This window comes from Hydra viridissima, unplaced genomic scaffold (genome assembly GCF_058129835.1).
Source record: "Hydra viridissima isolate aposymbiotic clone 2 unplaced genomic scaffold, HvirCarnegie_v1 scaffold_10, whole genome shotgun sequence".
NCBI lineage: Eukaryota > Metazoa > Cnidaria > Hydrozoa > Anthoathecata > Hydridae > Hydra > Hydra viridissima.
The window spans coordinates 13,574,456-13,587,500 of NW_028324309.1; the positions used below are offsets into that span (position 1 = coordinate 13,574,456).

The 13,045-nt window shown below is 29.4% G+C and overlaps 2 protein-coding genes across 2 annotated transcripts in view; both read left to right on the forward strand.

Annotated features, from left to right (window-relative positions):
- Positions 1-518: 518 nt before the first annotated feature.
- On the forward strand, positions 519-4,971 carry LOC145181578 (uncharacterized). The gene is made up of 2 exons (XM_080056706.2): positions 519-1,206; positions 3,962-4,971. Exons 1-2 carry the CDS (start codon positions 1,008-1,010, stop codon positions 4,951-4,953), a joined length of 1,191 nt encoding a protein of 396 aa, XP_079912832.2. The 5' UTR covers positions 519-1,007; the 3' UTR covers positions 4,954-4,971.
- A 6,249-nt stretch (positions 4,972-11,220) lies between these two features.
- The window catches only part of LOC145181238 (CD151 antigen-like), an 8,426-nt gene continuing 6,601 nt past the window's right edge, over positions 11,221-13,045 (forward strand). The window contains exon 1 of the mRNA XM_090101193.1: positions 11,221-11,378. Within this exon, the coding sequence (XP_089957319.1) occupies positions 11,319-11,378 (60 nt within the window). The 5' untranslated portion in view covers positions 11,221-11,318. The remainder of the gene's footprint in view (positions 11,379-13,045) is intronic.

Below are 13,045 nucleotides of genomic sequence, written 5' to 3' on the forward strand. Positions count from 1 at the left end.
GTAAACTTATTTGTAGTTTGTTTTTTTTTTTTTTTGCTATGAATTGTTTATATACCTACTTATGGCTTCACATGTTTATTCACCTTGCTATAGTGTGTGTGTCGATGTTGTTAATGTTGGTTTACTAAATTAAGTTTGCCTAATCTTGAAATTTTTTATTTGGTGTTAAAGAATAGCATTTCTTGATTTAAACATAACCATCTTTTAAATATAAAAAAAACTTTCTTAGTCTTTTTCTGGCCTGCAAAAGAGTTTTTTTTAGCTGACTTGATATGAGTGTTCTTTTGAGTGAATATGTGCTCTTAAGAGTTTAAAATTACAAAACCTTTAAAGTGCGTTATATATATAGTTTTGATATAATTTAGCTTTCACACCTTCTGTCATAAATTTGAAAAAAAAAAAGGTTATGACGGAGAAAGCAAACATTAACAGACTTACTCATAAGCCGTGCGCTGTATAACGTGTGCCCAAAGCGTGGGGGGTAAAAATTTTGAGTTTAAATGCCATTTTGGTTCATCATTATGATTTTATTACATAATAATGGGAACATGCGAGTCTGTTGATTGAAAAAATATTCAAAGTAACGAAAACTGAAGCGAAGCTAACAGACAACAAATCAAGTTTGCCGTATGATACCAATGATTAAAATCTTTAGTGACATCGTATACTATTATTGCTGTGATGTCAACAAATGAGAAAATCTCTGAAATTTTATCTATTGAAATAGTTAAAGTTTTATTTTTAGCCGTTGTTTTACTTAAACTTGCTAAGAAGTATAAGAGAACTTTTGTCTCTCGTATTATCAGACATTTTTGGAGCTGTTTAATGGTTACTAATAACGCTGGTATCAAGTTCTCTTTTTATCCAAAGTCGCATCTGTATAAGTATTTAGAAAGAAGCAAACCTGTTTTTACACATTTAATATTGATTTGTAAGCAACTAAAACAAACTTCTTGATTTTTAACAAACTGTGTATACCATATATATTGTATGGAGTTTAATTAGACATGGAGACATTATTCACAACGTTTCTCTCATCAACCGATTTTTCTGTTAACATATCAACTTCTATTCAAATTGAAAACTCAAGCTTAAATTTTTTGAAACCACATCAAAAAATGGGTCTATACAAAGCCAGTCATAGTCTTATTAGTGTTAAACAAACTTCAAAATTGCATTTATCGATGGAAATATCAATGCAGGAAGGTAGGCACAATCACTTAATATATTTTTGCAGTAAGTACTGTTTTGTAATCTGTTCATGGCCTGGTTTTTACTGACATTTTTATTTCACTTATAAATCGATATACTTAAATTTAGATGCAGATAAAAACCAGGATGTTATGCAAGTGGTCATAGTTGTTTAGGAATTAATAAAATTCTGTTGTAAAAATGTCAAAGAATTTTTATGGGGTTTCTTACTTTTTTATAACAGGAATAAAAGTCGTAAAAAATGGATATATTTTTTAAAGTAGAAAAGATTTGAAACATAAAAATTCGCATAAGGTTCAAAAACTGTAAACAACATACTGGCTTACCTACTATTGTCTAGGTCTTGTGTAATATTCTAAATTTTTAAACTTTCTTTGCAGCGATAAACATTGATAGTGTACTTTCACATTCAGAATAGTATTAAGTTGATATAAGATTTTAAAATAATAAATTTGATTCTTTTTAATATTTATTGACAGCTAGTCAAATGTAAATCATAATCATATAAATGGTTATGATTTACATTTGAATCATATCTAAATAATTTTTTTTTTTTTTAAAAAGAAAAAGTTCAATTTTAACTCCATCATTTGGGTATTTGCAAAACTACTTACTTTAATTTCAAAGTTGTGAGCAGACATTCAAATAAACTTAGGTTTAATGCCAGCCAAATTGCTAATTTTTCCATACTCTGTTAGACTAAACTTACAACTCTATAATCACCATTTACATTTGTGAGTTCATACGCCAATATGATATAGATTAATGATCAAGAAGATGTGACTACTTTTTTTGCACTTGCTTGCTTTGTAACTTTGGAATTTACTTTTCGTAATGGTAGTTTATTAGTACTATATGATTGATTTACATTAAATTCTTTTTAAACTTTTGAAATACCACAATAAAATTAACTTGTCTTTTTCATGCTTATTAGAATGCCCAGTCCAAAACTGGCTGTTTTGATTGTGGGATTTTTAGATATATTTTTCTAAAATTAGTATGTGGTTAACTCTTAAGTTCTCTTAAAATCTCCACATATCCAAGGTTATAATAACCTTTTGTGTCTGTTATGCTGAAGTGCATTGAAAATTAGTTTAGACTGTAAGCTTAGAATCCATGGAGCATTTTTTTTCAGTTTAGATTAAAAATGGGTATGATATGTATATGGCATCTTCTTCCAAGTTCAGTATTTCACCTGCTATTTCTTCTTTTTCTTTTGATGCTTTAGATTCTAGTAAATTAAAGTTACGTAGATGGAGATAAGAGTGTTCCTAAAAAATATTTTTTTAGTTATATTTTACTAGTCCCCCAGTAAAGGTGTTAGCTAAGTATAATATTTAGGATGTGCACAAGCTATTTGAGTTTTGCTTTATTGTAACCTACTTCTTTAATGTGAGATATAACCTTCATTTTTTTATGAAAATATTATCAAAAAAACCTCAAAATCAACAAATACTTCAAATGGTGTTGAAATGCTTATTTACAGTTTTTGCAGTTTCTTTGTTTGCATAATATTGATTGTTTCTTGAAGCTTTAACAGATGACAGGCTCTCAATACAATGTCCAATGTAAATAGTACTGAATGAAAAATATATCCATTAAATAATCCCATATTCTTTCTTAACCATTAGCCTTTTGTGATTCAATTAAACTCAGCTGAAATAATGTCTATGTTTTTTAAAACAACAACATTTTAGAATAGATTGCCCTGGTCATGTATTCACAGTCTGCAAAAATAACAAATTAAAAAGTTATTGGTTTTGCAGACTGTAAATAGATGACCATGAAAAGTTCAGTGATTTAGTGTTTGATACCTAAATTTTTAGCTATCAAAACACAAAATCACTGAACTTTTCTAGTGTTGAATAATTTTTTAAAAAAACTTTTTAAACATGTACCATATAATAATGTTTAATTTTATTATTGTAACACAGTCATAAACCAGTAACCTTCAAAAAATACCCCTCCAAATTAAAAATTAGAATTTAGTCTTTAAAAGTATTACTTCAAATATTTTATGACACAAAAAAATGTATCTATTTGCAAACTTACAATATAACTAAAACCTTATATAACATAGTAATTGAGATGATGTAAGACACTAAAATTTTAAAATTGTTTAAAGCTATTGTCTTTGAGCCAAATATTTTAAACCCAATAAAACAAGTCCAATATATTAAAATATAAAATCTTAGTTTTTCCTTTATAGATAGTCACCAAGCATGGTTTGCCATGCTTTTCAAACTTTCCTTAGCAACTCTATGGCTGCAGTTTCATAGTTTTCATTTCCCTGCTGATGTCCAGGTCCAACATCAGCAACGTGTTTACAACTGAAGACTTTAAAAGTCTTCAGTTGTTAATACTAAGATTGCTAAGAGTCTTACTTAAAAAAACAGGAAGAATATGCTCCTTTAATAAAAAATCTGATTACTCATAATTAAACAATTTTCTTATTAAAAAAATATTTAAATTTTCTTACATATAAACATTTTTTAAAAACCATCGAACCTGTGACTGTTATAGATATAATTTTATTCATAGCACAAAAAAAAAAATCTAGAAAAATATTGTATGAAAAAATTTTTTTTTTAAATGTCAACTTTTATACATTTTTTTTATCTAATGATACCAGATGAAGTTAGTTTGTACTAAAAATATATTTTTGATATAAAATCAAGACACTAATACTTTTATATGGTTTTGGAAACAAATACATCTTAATTAAAAAATGTTAATATTCAATTTTTAGGTTTATGTAGTGTTGCTGCACAACAGTCTCAAATTGAACCACCTGTTGACTTAAAAGAAATTACAAATTTTATGACAGATATCCCACTTCAACCATACTTCATGCATCAAATATACCACTTATCTGCAAGAAGAAGACATGGTGTAACGCTTTTTGTAAAAGAAACTCCCTGTTTTTGTTTTGGCGAAAAGATGGAAAATCACCATTCTATGATGTGCTCTCTTGCTGACTGTTGTGACATTTTTGCAATCAAAAATATGAATTTGGATAAATGTTGTTTATGTGCTTGTCAATTCGAAAAAGATCGCTTTTGTCCATTACATGAAATATACATTAAAAAAACAAGTAAGAAAAATAAATCATGTAGCTGGTTGATATGTCTAGCACAATCAGTTGCAAGCACATCTAGTAAAGATGGTTTATATAGTCCTTTACATCAGTTTCAATCAAATGATGAATGCTTAGATGATGATTCGTCACTAGATTACTTAGAAATTGAGTATGATGATGGATGCTTTGAATTGGAAGTAAATTTTGCATCTTGTAATGATATCGAAGATGATAAAAATGACAATCTGATATACGAACTGCCTGATGATACCAACGAAGATGATGAAATTTGCTTTCATGCTTATGAATTTGAATACCAAAACGAAATTCATGAATCCTCTAAGAACTTTTGCACTTTTGGAAACAACACAAATACTTCTGTAACCAAAAGACCCAAGTCTAAATATCATCAATTATGTGTCCCTGATCCTGATCCTCTAGAAACCAATCAAATGTTTGGTGCTAAAAAAAAAGTTCGTTTTGCTGAGACTGTTGTTCATCATTTGTATTCATGGCAATTTGCATATAAAGAATCAAGAAGCAGCTCTTGGGTTAAGTTAGCAAATGATAGAGCACACTTTAATCGACGCACTCAACGAGTTGCAAAGGTCTTAGATCCAGTTTTGAAAAACAAAATAGCTCAGATTAAAAGGTTATCATAATCTATAAAAAAAAAAAAAGTTTTCTTAGTTTTTTTTTTTTTGAAAGTCTACTGCTGAGAAAAATGGGTAACGTATTTTTTTCTTAAAGTTAGTGATATGCTCTTCTAGAGTTTATTCTTTTTTTTATTTTTTCAAATTTGTATAAAGTTAAGTAATGTGTTTTCGTTAGATATAGAGAATTATATTATTTATATAATATAGTATATTTCTGTATTGTGTAAATATTTATAAGGGAGTGATACTTGTATATTTATCATATAAAAAATTAGCGTTGAGAATTTGTGACGAACCAGTCATCTTATTCTAAACATTTTTTAAGTCTATAAATTTATGGAATACAGGGTGCGGCATCGATTTGCGAACTTTTTAAAACATTTTCGAAATGAATTCTTAAAGCACTAAAACATTATATTCATGGAATGTTAATAGAAGAAAAGTTGAAAATAAACTTTAGATTTATGATATTAGTGAAATGAAAAGGAGTGGCTTTCTTTCAAGAGTTGCACAACACACTAGAAACTTTTCTTTTTTAGGGTGCTTTAGCAATCACAAGGCGCTGATCATAAGAGAACATAAAGCGTCGTAAAATGTCTTCATTGTTCTGTATTTCTGAAGAAATGTCGAGTAGCATTCCCATTTTTTGATAACCCTGAACCAGCAGATCTAGGGAGATCAATCACCAGACTGATTTCACTTTTGAATCTAGATTTAAAAGTTTTTTTGGTTTTGACTTTGTCTCTGTCAGTAGCAGAGCTACATGCCCATTTCTGCACCTCAGCTTTGTAGCTGACTTTAAGCAAACACTCCATGCTATGAATCCATGTATGAAGTGTTGATAAGTCACACTTCAATCAAGTTAGAGTTAAAAGCAAACTGCAAACAATATGAAGTTTGTTCATTTGACAATCTGTTGAAACACAAATCGTACAGCACTGATTAGAATTAATAGCTGTAGATAATCCAGTGGTGACCTTTCCATCTATAAGTGTAACATCAACTCAGTGAAGAACAGTTAAGTTTTCAGACATACGCACAGCAGTTATACCTAAGTTCCTATTAGCATTATCAAAAAATTTACTACATCCGGCAGTAAAATGTTGATGATGGGTGTAGATTTCTCAAAATTATCTTTACTCCACCAGAGAATCCTGCCAATTCAAGTGTTACAAAGCTTCTGTTTTCCAACTCATCAGTAACTTTTGTATAAATGGTTTGTCTAATTGAACCATCATAACCAACTTTGGAGCGCATAATCAACCTATCAAAGGCTATTGAATTGACAACATCATGTTGTACTCCCAACAGACGTAACACAGTGTGATCAACCAAAGCCTGGAAATCGACTGCAGCAGAGTAATCTGTTGCAAATCATGATTCACGGCAAACACCTCTCTTTTGCCTCACGTACATGATTGTATGATGGATATAAATTGCAGTTTTTGCCTTCTCACGTACACGATTGTATGGTGGATATAAATTGCAGTTTTTGCCTTCTGCATTATTTCTTATATTATGATTGGCTCATCTCATAATCTGTACCACTAGCATGCAATAGCTCATTTGAAGCTGATAAAGACAAATCTTTTCTTTATTTTTCGAGATTAATCTTCAAATGATACTGTACGCCTGCCAAGTTTTTTTTTAATTCTTCTCTTCCTTTGATATGGTAATAAAATCATTTTCCAGCTAAGCAGAATTCTTCTTAATAAATTTTTCCATTAGTACGTTTACTTAGACGTTTTCATTAGTACGTTTACTTAGACGTTTTCATTAGTACGTTTACTTTCTCTTACTGTATTCAGAAATAAATTGACTAAATTGACTCGTAAAAATTCGTCAACAAGAATTTTCAGGTCTTGCTCTTTAACAAAATTATGCACTTGAATCCAGTCTTCTTTTTTATATATTGACAGATTGTTGAGTCTAATAAATTGATGAGTTTTACTTCTTGTGACATTCATTTACTAATTAAAATATAAAAAAAAATAGTTTAGCAATTAATCTCTATAGAAAATTTCAATTTTATAACAAATTAGATGTATTTTTTAGTGTAACATGCTTAACTTTAACAGAAATAAGACTTAAGAAATTATGCACGGAATTACAGATTTTTATCAAACTTTAGAATTCAATCTAAACAAAAGTGGCTCCTAATGGCAGCCAGAACTTAAAAACTATTAAAATAAACATAAAAGCCACAAACTATCCAGGTCTAAAAGCAGGATTACTTAAAGTTTACTAGAAGTAAGAAAAAAAATATCCAGTCATTTTAAAACAAAAAAATAAATCAAAATGAGAATATTTAAAGTTGCTATAAAACAGTAAATCACTTATCGATTTTAGTCTTTAAAAATGCAGATCCTCTATAGAGTAACAATATAATAATTTTAAAGCGCTATATTTATTATAAATATTACCTATCTGTTTCCATAGACTTCGTAAGCAATATTTTTCCCTTTAATTTTTTTTTTTTTTAATCTACGTATTACTCAACTTCAACCATGTTATTTTTCTACTCATTTTCTATTCATTTCTACTCAATATAAATGATTTAAATTTTTTTTTTTGACAAACAAAATCTGAGTTTGGTTTTTAAACTTTTGTTCTATATCAGTAGGATAATTTACACTGTCACTAGCCCACTGTGCCATGACAGGGTATATTGAACTATTGAAAGCTGTAGTTGCCTTCTGGGAATGTCTTCTTCAGCCATGGTATCGCACAACATTTTAGTAAACTGATATACACATCAGAGAAAACTTTTTCTTTCTCTTTGATGTAGATTGGTGGACATTTCTCTTCATTAGAAGCGATGATTCCTGGCATCATGACAGACAGAGGGTGCTTGGTGTGACACATAGGTAGGGCCCTGTCACCCCTCTGCACTATGAATCTGTCATTTCTCCTCTTGATCTCACAGTCTACACTAAAAGGTTTTTTATCTGAGAAAATTTTGACTGTTGATAAAGCATGGCTTTTCAGCTGGTTCAGAAATTTCTTTGATTGCTCGAATCTCAAGGTTTTTAGCCTTTCTGTCAAAAGTTGGCATGTAGGTCGGGCCACACTAACTTTTCCAAGTGCTTATAGTTCTTTTGACAGTCCTCTCAACAACATTAAACAGTTTTGCTGTTTTTCTGATGGACGTTATAGGACTCTTTTCGACAAGTTCTTTAAGCTTTTCTGTGAACCTTTTATCAACATTTTTGTTCACTGGAGAGGGCATTTGGGCTTTCTCAGCAATGTCACTTTTTTCATTTTGTAAAATGTAGTTTTATACATTCCAGAAATACTAATCACTTCAATTGCAGGCAAGCCCGCGTGAATCAAGTTTAAAACCTCGCTTCTTTTTGGCTTCGATGATTGATTTGGTTTGAGATCAGTGGTGTTTATCTTCTATCAATTTTTCCAAAGAATCAGACTATTCTCGTGGCAGACTGTTTAGAGCGTTTTGTGTTGCTTTTTTTCTCTTTGGTTTCTTAGGTTCTTGTATGCAGCTCAAAAATGTCTTCTTGTGGAATCCAATTTAAGATTATCATTTATAAAACAGTTTTTGTAAAATGTTTGTTGATCTTTTAATAAATCCCTTTCTGCACTACTTATGCATAATTAAATTGTATAAATAGAGTTTTCAAATTTTATTCAAAAATATCTTAAAAACCTATTTTTAAGTTGTTAGTAGGCTGCCATTATTACCATAAGTAACCTATGGCTCTGTTTAAAAAAATTTTTAAATCTTTTAACATTTAAGACATTTAAACAGTAAAATATCACCTGAGGGGATCTATCTCAATTGAAATAATTATAGTAAAGTAATTCATCGCTATCAAACGTTTTCAGAAGTAAAAGTGTTATATTTTGATGTAACACTTTTACTTTTGAAAAAGTTTGATAGCAAGTAAAAGCAGATTTTATAGTTTAACTGGTGTTTAAAAGCAAGTATCGAAGTTCTTTTTGAGGAGAATAATAAAATATTTAAAGTGGAGGCTTTTATTATTATTTTATTTAAATGAATTATTTGTTGAATAATTCATTTAAAAACCAATTTGTTTGTAGAAAAAGACAAAAAAGTTGTTTTTATTTATAAACAAAACTTTTTTTTGTCTTTTTTCACTTTTCAGGGAGGTGCACCTCCCTCTTGGAGCCATAATTACCACCAGAAAAACAATGTGCGAGTCGGAAAAGCAAAGCAGCCTCCTTGTCAGTAAGTTTCCTTGAAAACATTCTTGTAAAATGTTGGCAATAGTTCTTTACACGCCTTTTCCTGCTCTCCTGTGCTTCCTTAGGCAGTAGTCCTAGAGGAACAGAATGGTTTCTGACAACTTGATACAAGAGGACAATTATTTTTGGAGAACATATTTACGAAGTGTTTCTCTGCAGCACTGCTTATCCACGTTGGGGTGCTTACATCATAACGGAGATAATGATATCTTTTCATCGAACTTTTATATATTCCGAAAAGTATAACAGCTAAACCCAGAATTTTCTTTATCCTTTCTTACATCATCTTTTTCTTTAGTGCAACGATTTCCATCTTCTTAATAATATTAGCATAAAATAACCCTAAACTCACTGATCTCAACCTCTTTACAGGCTTTGTATCCAAAGATGCAGTGTTTTTCGATCTTTTCGCAGTTAATTTGGTTTTTTAACAAGAGCAATATTTACCTCGTTCATATTTTTAGGATTCTGTGGATATAATTTTGGTATAAATCGGTTAATGTTTAAAGAAGAGTAGGTACGTTACTATCAAGCATGGCAGATTCAAATTTAAGATATATGGATACTGTGATTATGATGATATTTCGCTCTTCTTAAAGAAACTGCGTTCAGCCTGAACTATTTTCTTACATTATTACATTACATATGAACCGAACGAAAGTAACTGATGCTAATTTGATTGCTGAATAATGAATTTAGGGTTTGCCCACAGTACTTACTCGGTTTACTTATTAGAACCAGTGTTGAGTTAGGAGCAGGAAATTTCTCATGATTAAAAATATTCAGATTGATTTTTACCCCTAAAAATCCAGCACCTTAAAAGTACCTTCCTTTTTGGATTTGTATTTCATATTTTTTATATATGTTAGTTTTAGGATATTTTTAAAGATCTACGCTGATTTTTTACATATTTGTCATGGCTGTGGGCCACTGTTTATTGGGCATTATGCACCTCCTTTAACAATTTTCTTCGTGAAAACATGAAATCCACAATGTTCTATTAGAAAACCAATAAATATAAATGGACAAATAAATATTTCGTAATTGGTTTGATCACTTCTTTGAACAAAGAAAATTGAGGTTATAAATCATCATTTCAAAGGGAAAAACCAAGGACTAAATGAGTAGTTATTCTAATTTTTTATTATGATACAAACGTCGCATTGTGGCTTTAAAGACAATGACAGATTGTCAAATGAACCAACTTCAAATTGTTTGCAGTTTGCTTTTAACTCTAACTGGATTGAAGTATGACTTATCAACACTTCATACATGGATTCGCAGCATGGAGCGTTTGCTTTAAGTCAGCTACAATGTTCTTAACATCAGCAACGCAAGGAACGGTGTTTCTATTGCAATAAGACATGTTTTTGACAAATACAAATTTACAGATGCGAATTTTTGGGAGGTGGTGAGACAGATAATAAAACAAGGATAGATGAAGTTAACTGGCAGAATTAAAACAGACAAAGTATCAATATGTAAAGAACAGCCCAATGAATTAATAAATGTAACGACTGTGTAGCATTAGCTATTGTCCAACAAAAATAAATAAACACTTTTTTTTAAAGCAAAAGTCAAGACACCTGGAAAATGATGTAAAATATTTTTTAATTTAAGAAATCTTTTTACGAATTCTACGAATAGATCTTGTTATTCAACTTGGTCTAACAAGCGTGAAATTGCTCATTTAAATATAATAATTGGATCGTCGTATAAAAAGTAACTTGCATTGTAAAAAAGAAAAAAAAAAGAAGAAAAAGCAAGTTGTTATATCACTTGTATGATCTATTGCCTATGTTTAAAGTTCAAAGCTATGATTTTTAACCTTATTTAAAATATGATGACCAGAATTAACATTTTTTGAGAAAATTATATGCTTTAAATAGGGTCTGCATTAACCGGTTAAATGTTCTGGTTTTTTCACACATTATTTTGGTCGGTAATAGTGCGGTTTTCATCGATCACTCAATGAAAGTAAATATCTCATTTTCTCCCTAAAAGCCGAAACTCACTTTGGAAAAATTATCTCCGTTAAACAAAACATGTATGACAACAGCATTCGATTGAAAGAAGCTCAAACTAAGCTGACTAAACAAATCAAAAATCCTTGACTTCTAAAAGCCACTCTGATTACTCACTAAACCATGTCCGCCACAAAAAATTGCGTGAAGTACTTACTTTTTGGTTTCAATTTAATGTTTTGGGTGAGAATTTTTCTATTTTTAAAAAATACGGATTATCAAATGTAATTAATTATATCACATTTAACAACGCTGGAGTCATCATCGGCGCTGGACGTTGTTAATAGTTTCTGTTTTTAACGTTTTAACGTACCTAACCCTAACTGATTCGGGGATGCAGGTTTTAGGTTGATTTTTTGGATATAAACTGATTAAAAAAAAAATCATGCTATTTTGGATTAAACAGGGATATTGCTTAAATAAGTATGTAGATAAGTATACATTCGATCTAAGGTGGATGGTTAGATTTTAACTTGCTTTACTTCTAAATATTTTTTTACATTAAACTTTGTCTAATTAATCTCTTTAAGAAAATTTCTTCGCTGAAGATTTGAGATAATTTTTTGGCAGAAATATTCTGTTTTATACCTATTTTTACTTTTGTATTCTATTCTTAAAAGTAGCATACTAAAGTGTTAGTGTATTTAATCTTTCATAAACACTATTATCTTCTTCAAAAAGCTTTTGAAATACAGGCTTTAATGTAAACAGCTTGATAAATTTATCTTTTATCTTGTCCAATTATTTATTGTTTTAATTTATGCTAGAAAAAGGTCTTGAGTAGTAAAATGTTACTACAAACAGAGTCTACTTACAACTATATAAATCTTTTTGTCTGAAGCAGCAAGAATAACTATTATAAGTTTACATTATCTTAGGCTCTCAATCCTAAGACTGAATTACAGATCCTCATTGATGTTTTTTTGTTGCTGGTTTATTACACATCCCCACACAATAAGAGACAACATGTGGCACATACACTTTAGATAGGAGAATAGAAGGAATTAGTGTATGTATTTGATGAAAGTGTATGCATTTTTAATAGTCAGATCCATTCAATAAAAGTTTTTTTTTAAAAAAAAAAATTGCTCTATAAAACAAAAGATATGCACGAGTTTTACTTTATAATGCTTTCATATGTAACTTCTTTAAAAATGATTAATCTAAATGTTTAATCACAGTTTTATTTCTTGATAACATTCTTCCTTATTTTAATGGAAATGCTGTATTCTATAGAAATGGAGTACTTAAGGTGGATTAATCTTTTTAGTTGAGATAAAGCTATTTAAAATGAAAAGATATGAATTTAGTTTACTATATAATTTTTGGATAAAAGATATTTATAAAAGTAATCTTTTTTTTTCTTCTTAAAGTAGTATTTTATCATATTAGGGTAGGATGATTTGCTTGTATTGTAGCACAGTGTTTTTATAGACTGTTTGAAATGACAGGCTTATAATATTTTGTCTTTATAAATTGTATGCTGAAAATGTGTGGGCTCAATATCAATTATACACATTTTGGTATAATTTCTTCTAATACACATCATGATACAATTTTTGATTTAGGAAGGTTTAATAAGTGTTAGACAAATTCAATTTTCATGCAAAGAGAGTTTTTTACATACTTATATGGTATTCATTAGCTTTTTATAATATGTTTGCTTCAAGATGCTGCAAGATGACTGCTGTAAATTATTGTATCATCTGATGCATGTTTAATCTTGGTATTTTAAAGATATCGTGTTTTAAAGAAATATATAACTTTATAATATGATTATCTTACGCTCTTTGTTGAAGTATTAAAGTGTAATTATTTTACTATCCTTGTAGAAATATTGTGTGTATGTA

Bases quoted from the DNA above. Each gene is read 5' to 3' on its own strand.
- LOC145181578 (XM_080056706.2), top strand. From the start codon at position 1,008: ATGGAGACATTATTCACAACGTTTCTCTCATCAACCGATTTTTCTGTT. The intron at 1,207-3,961 runs GTAGGCACAATC...TTCAATTTTTAG, and splicing joins GGAAATATCAATGCAGGAAG to GTTTATGTAGTGTTGCTGCA.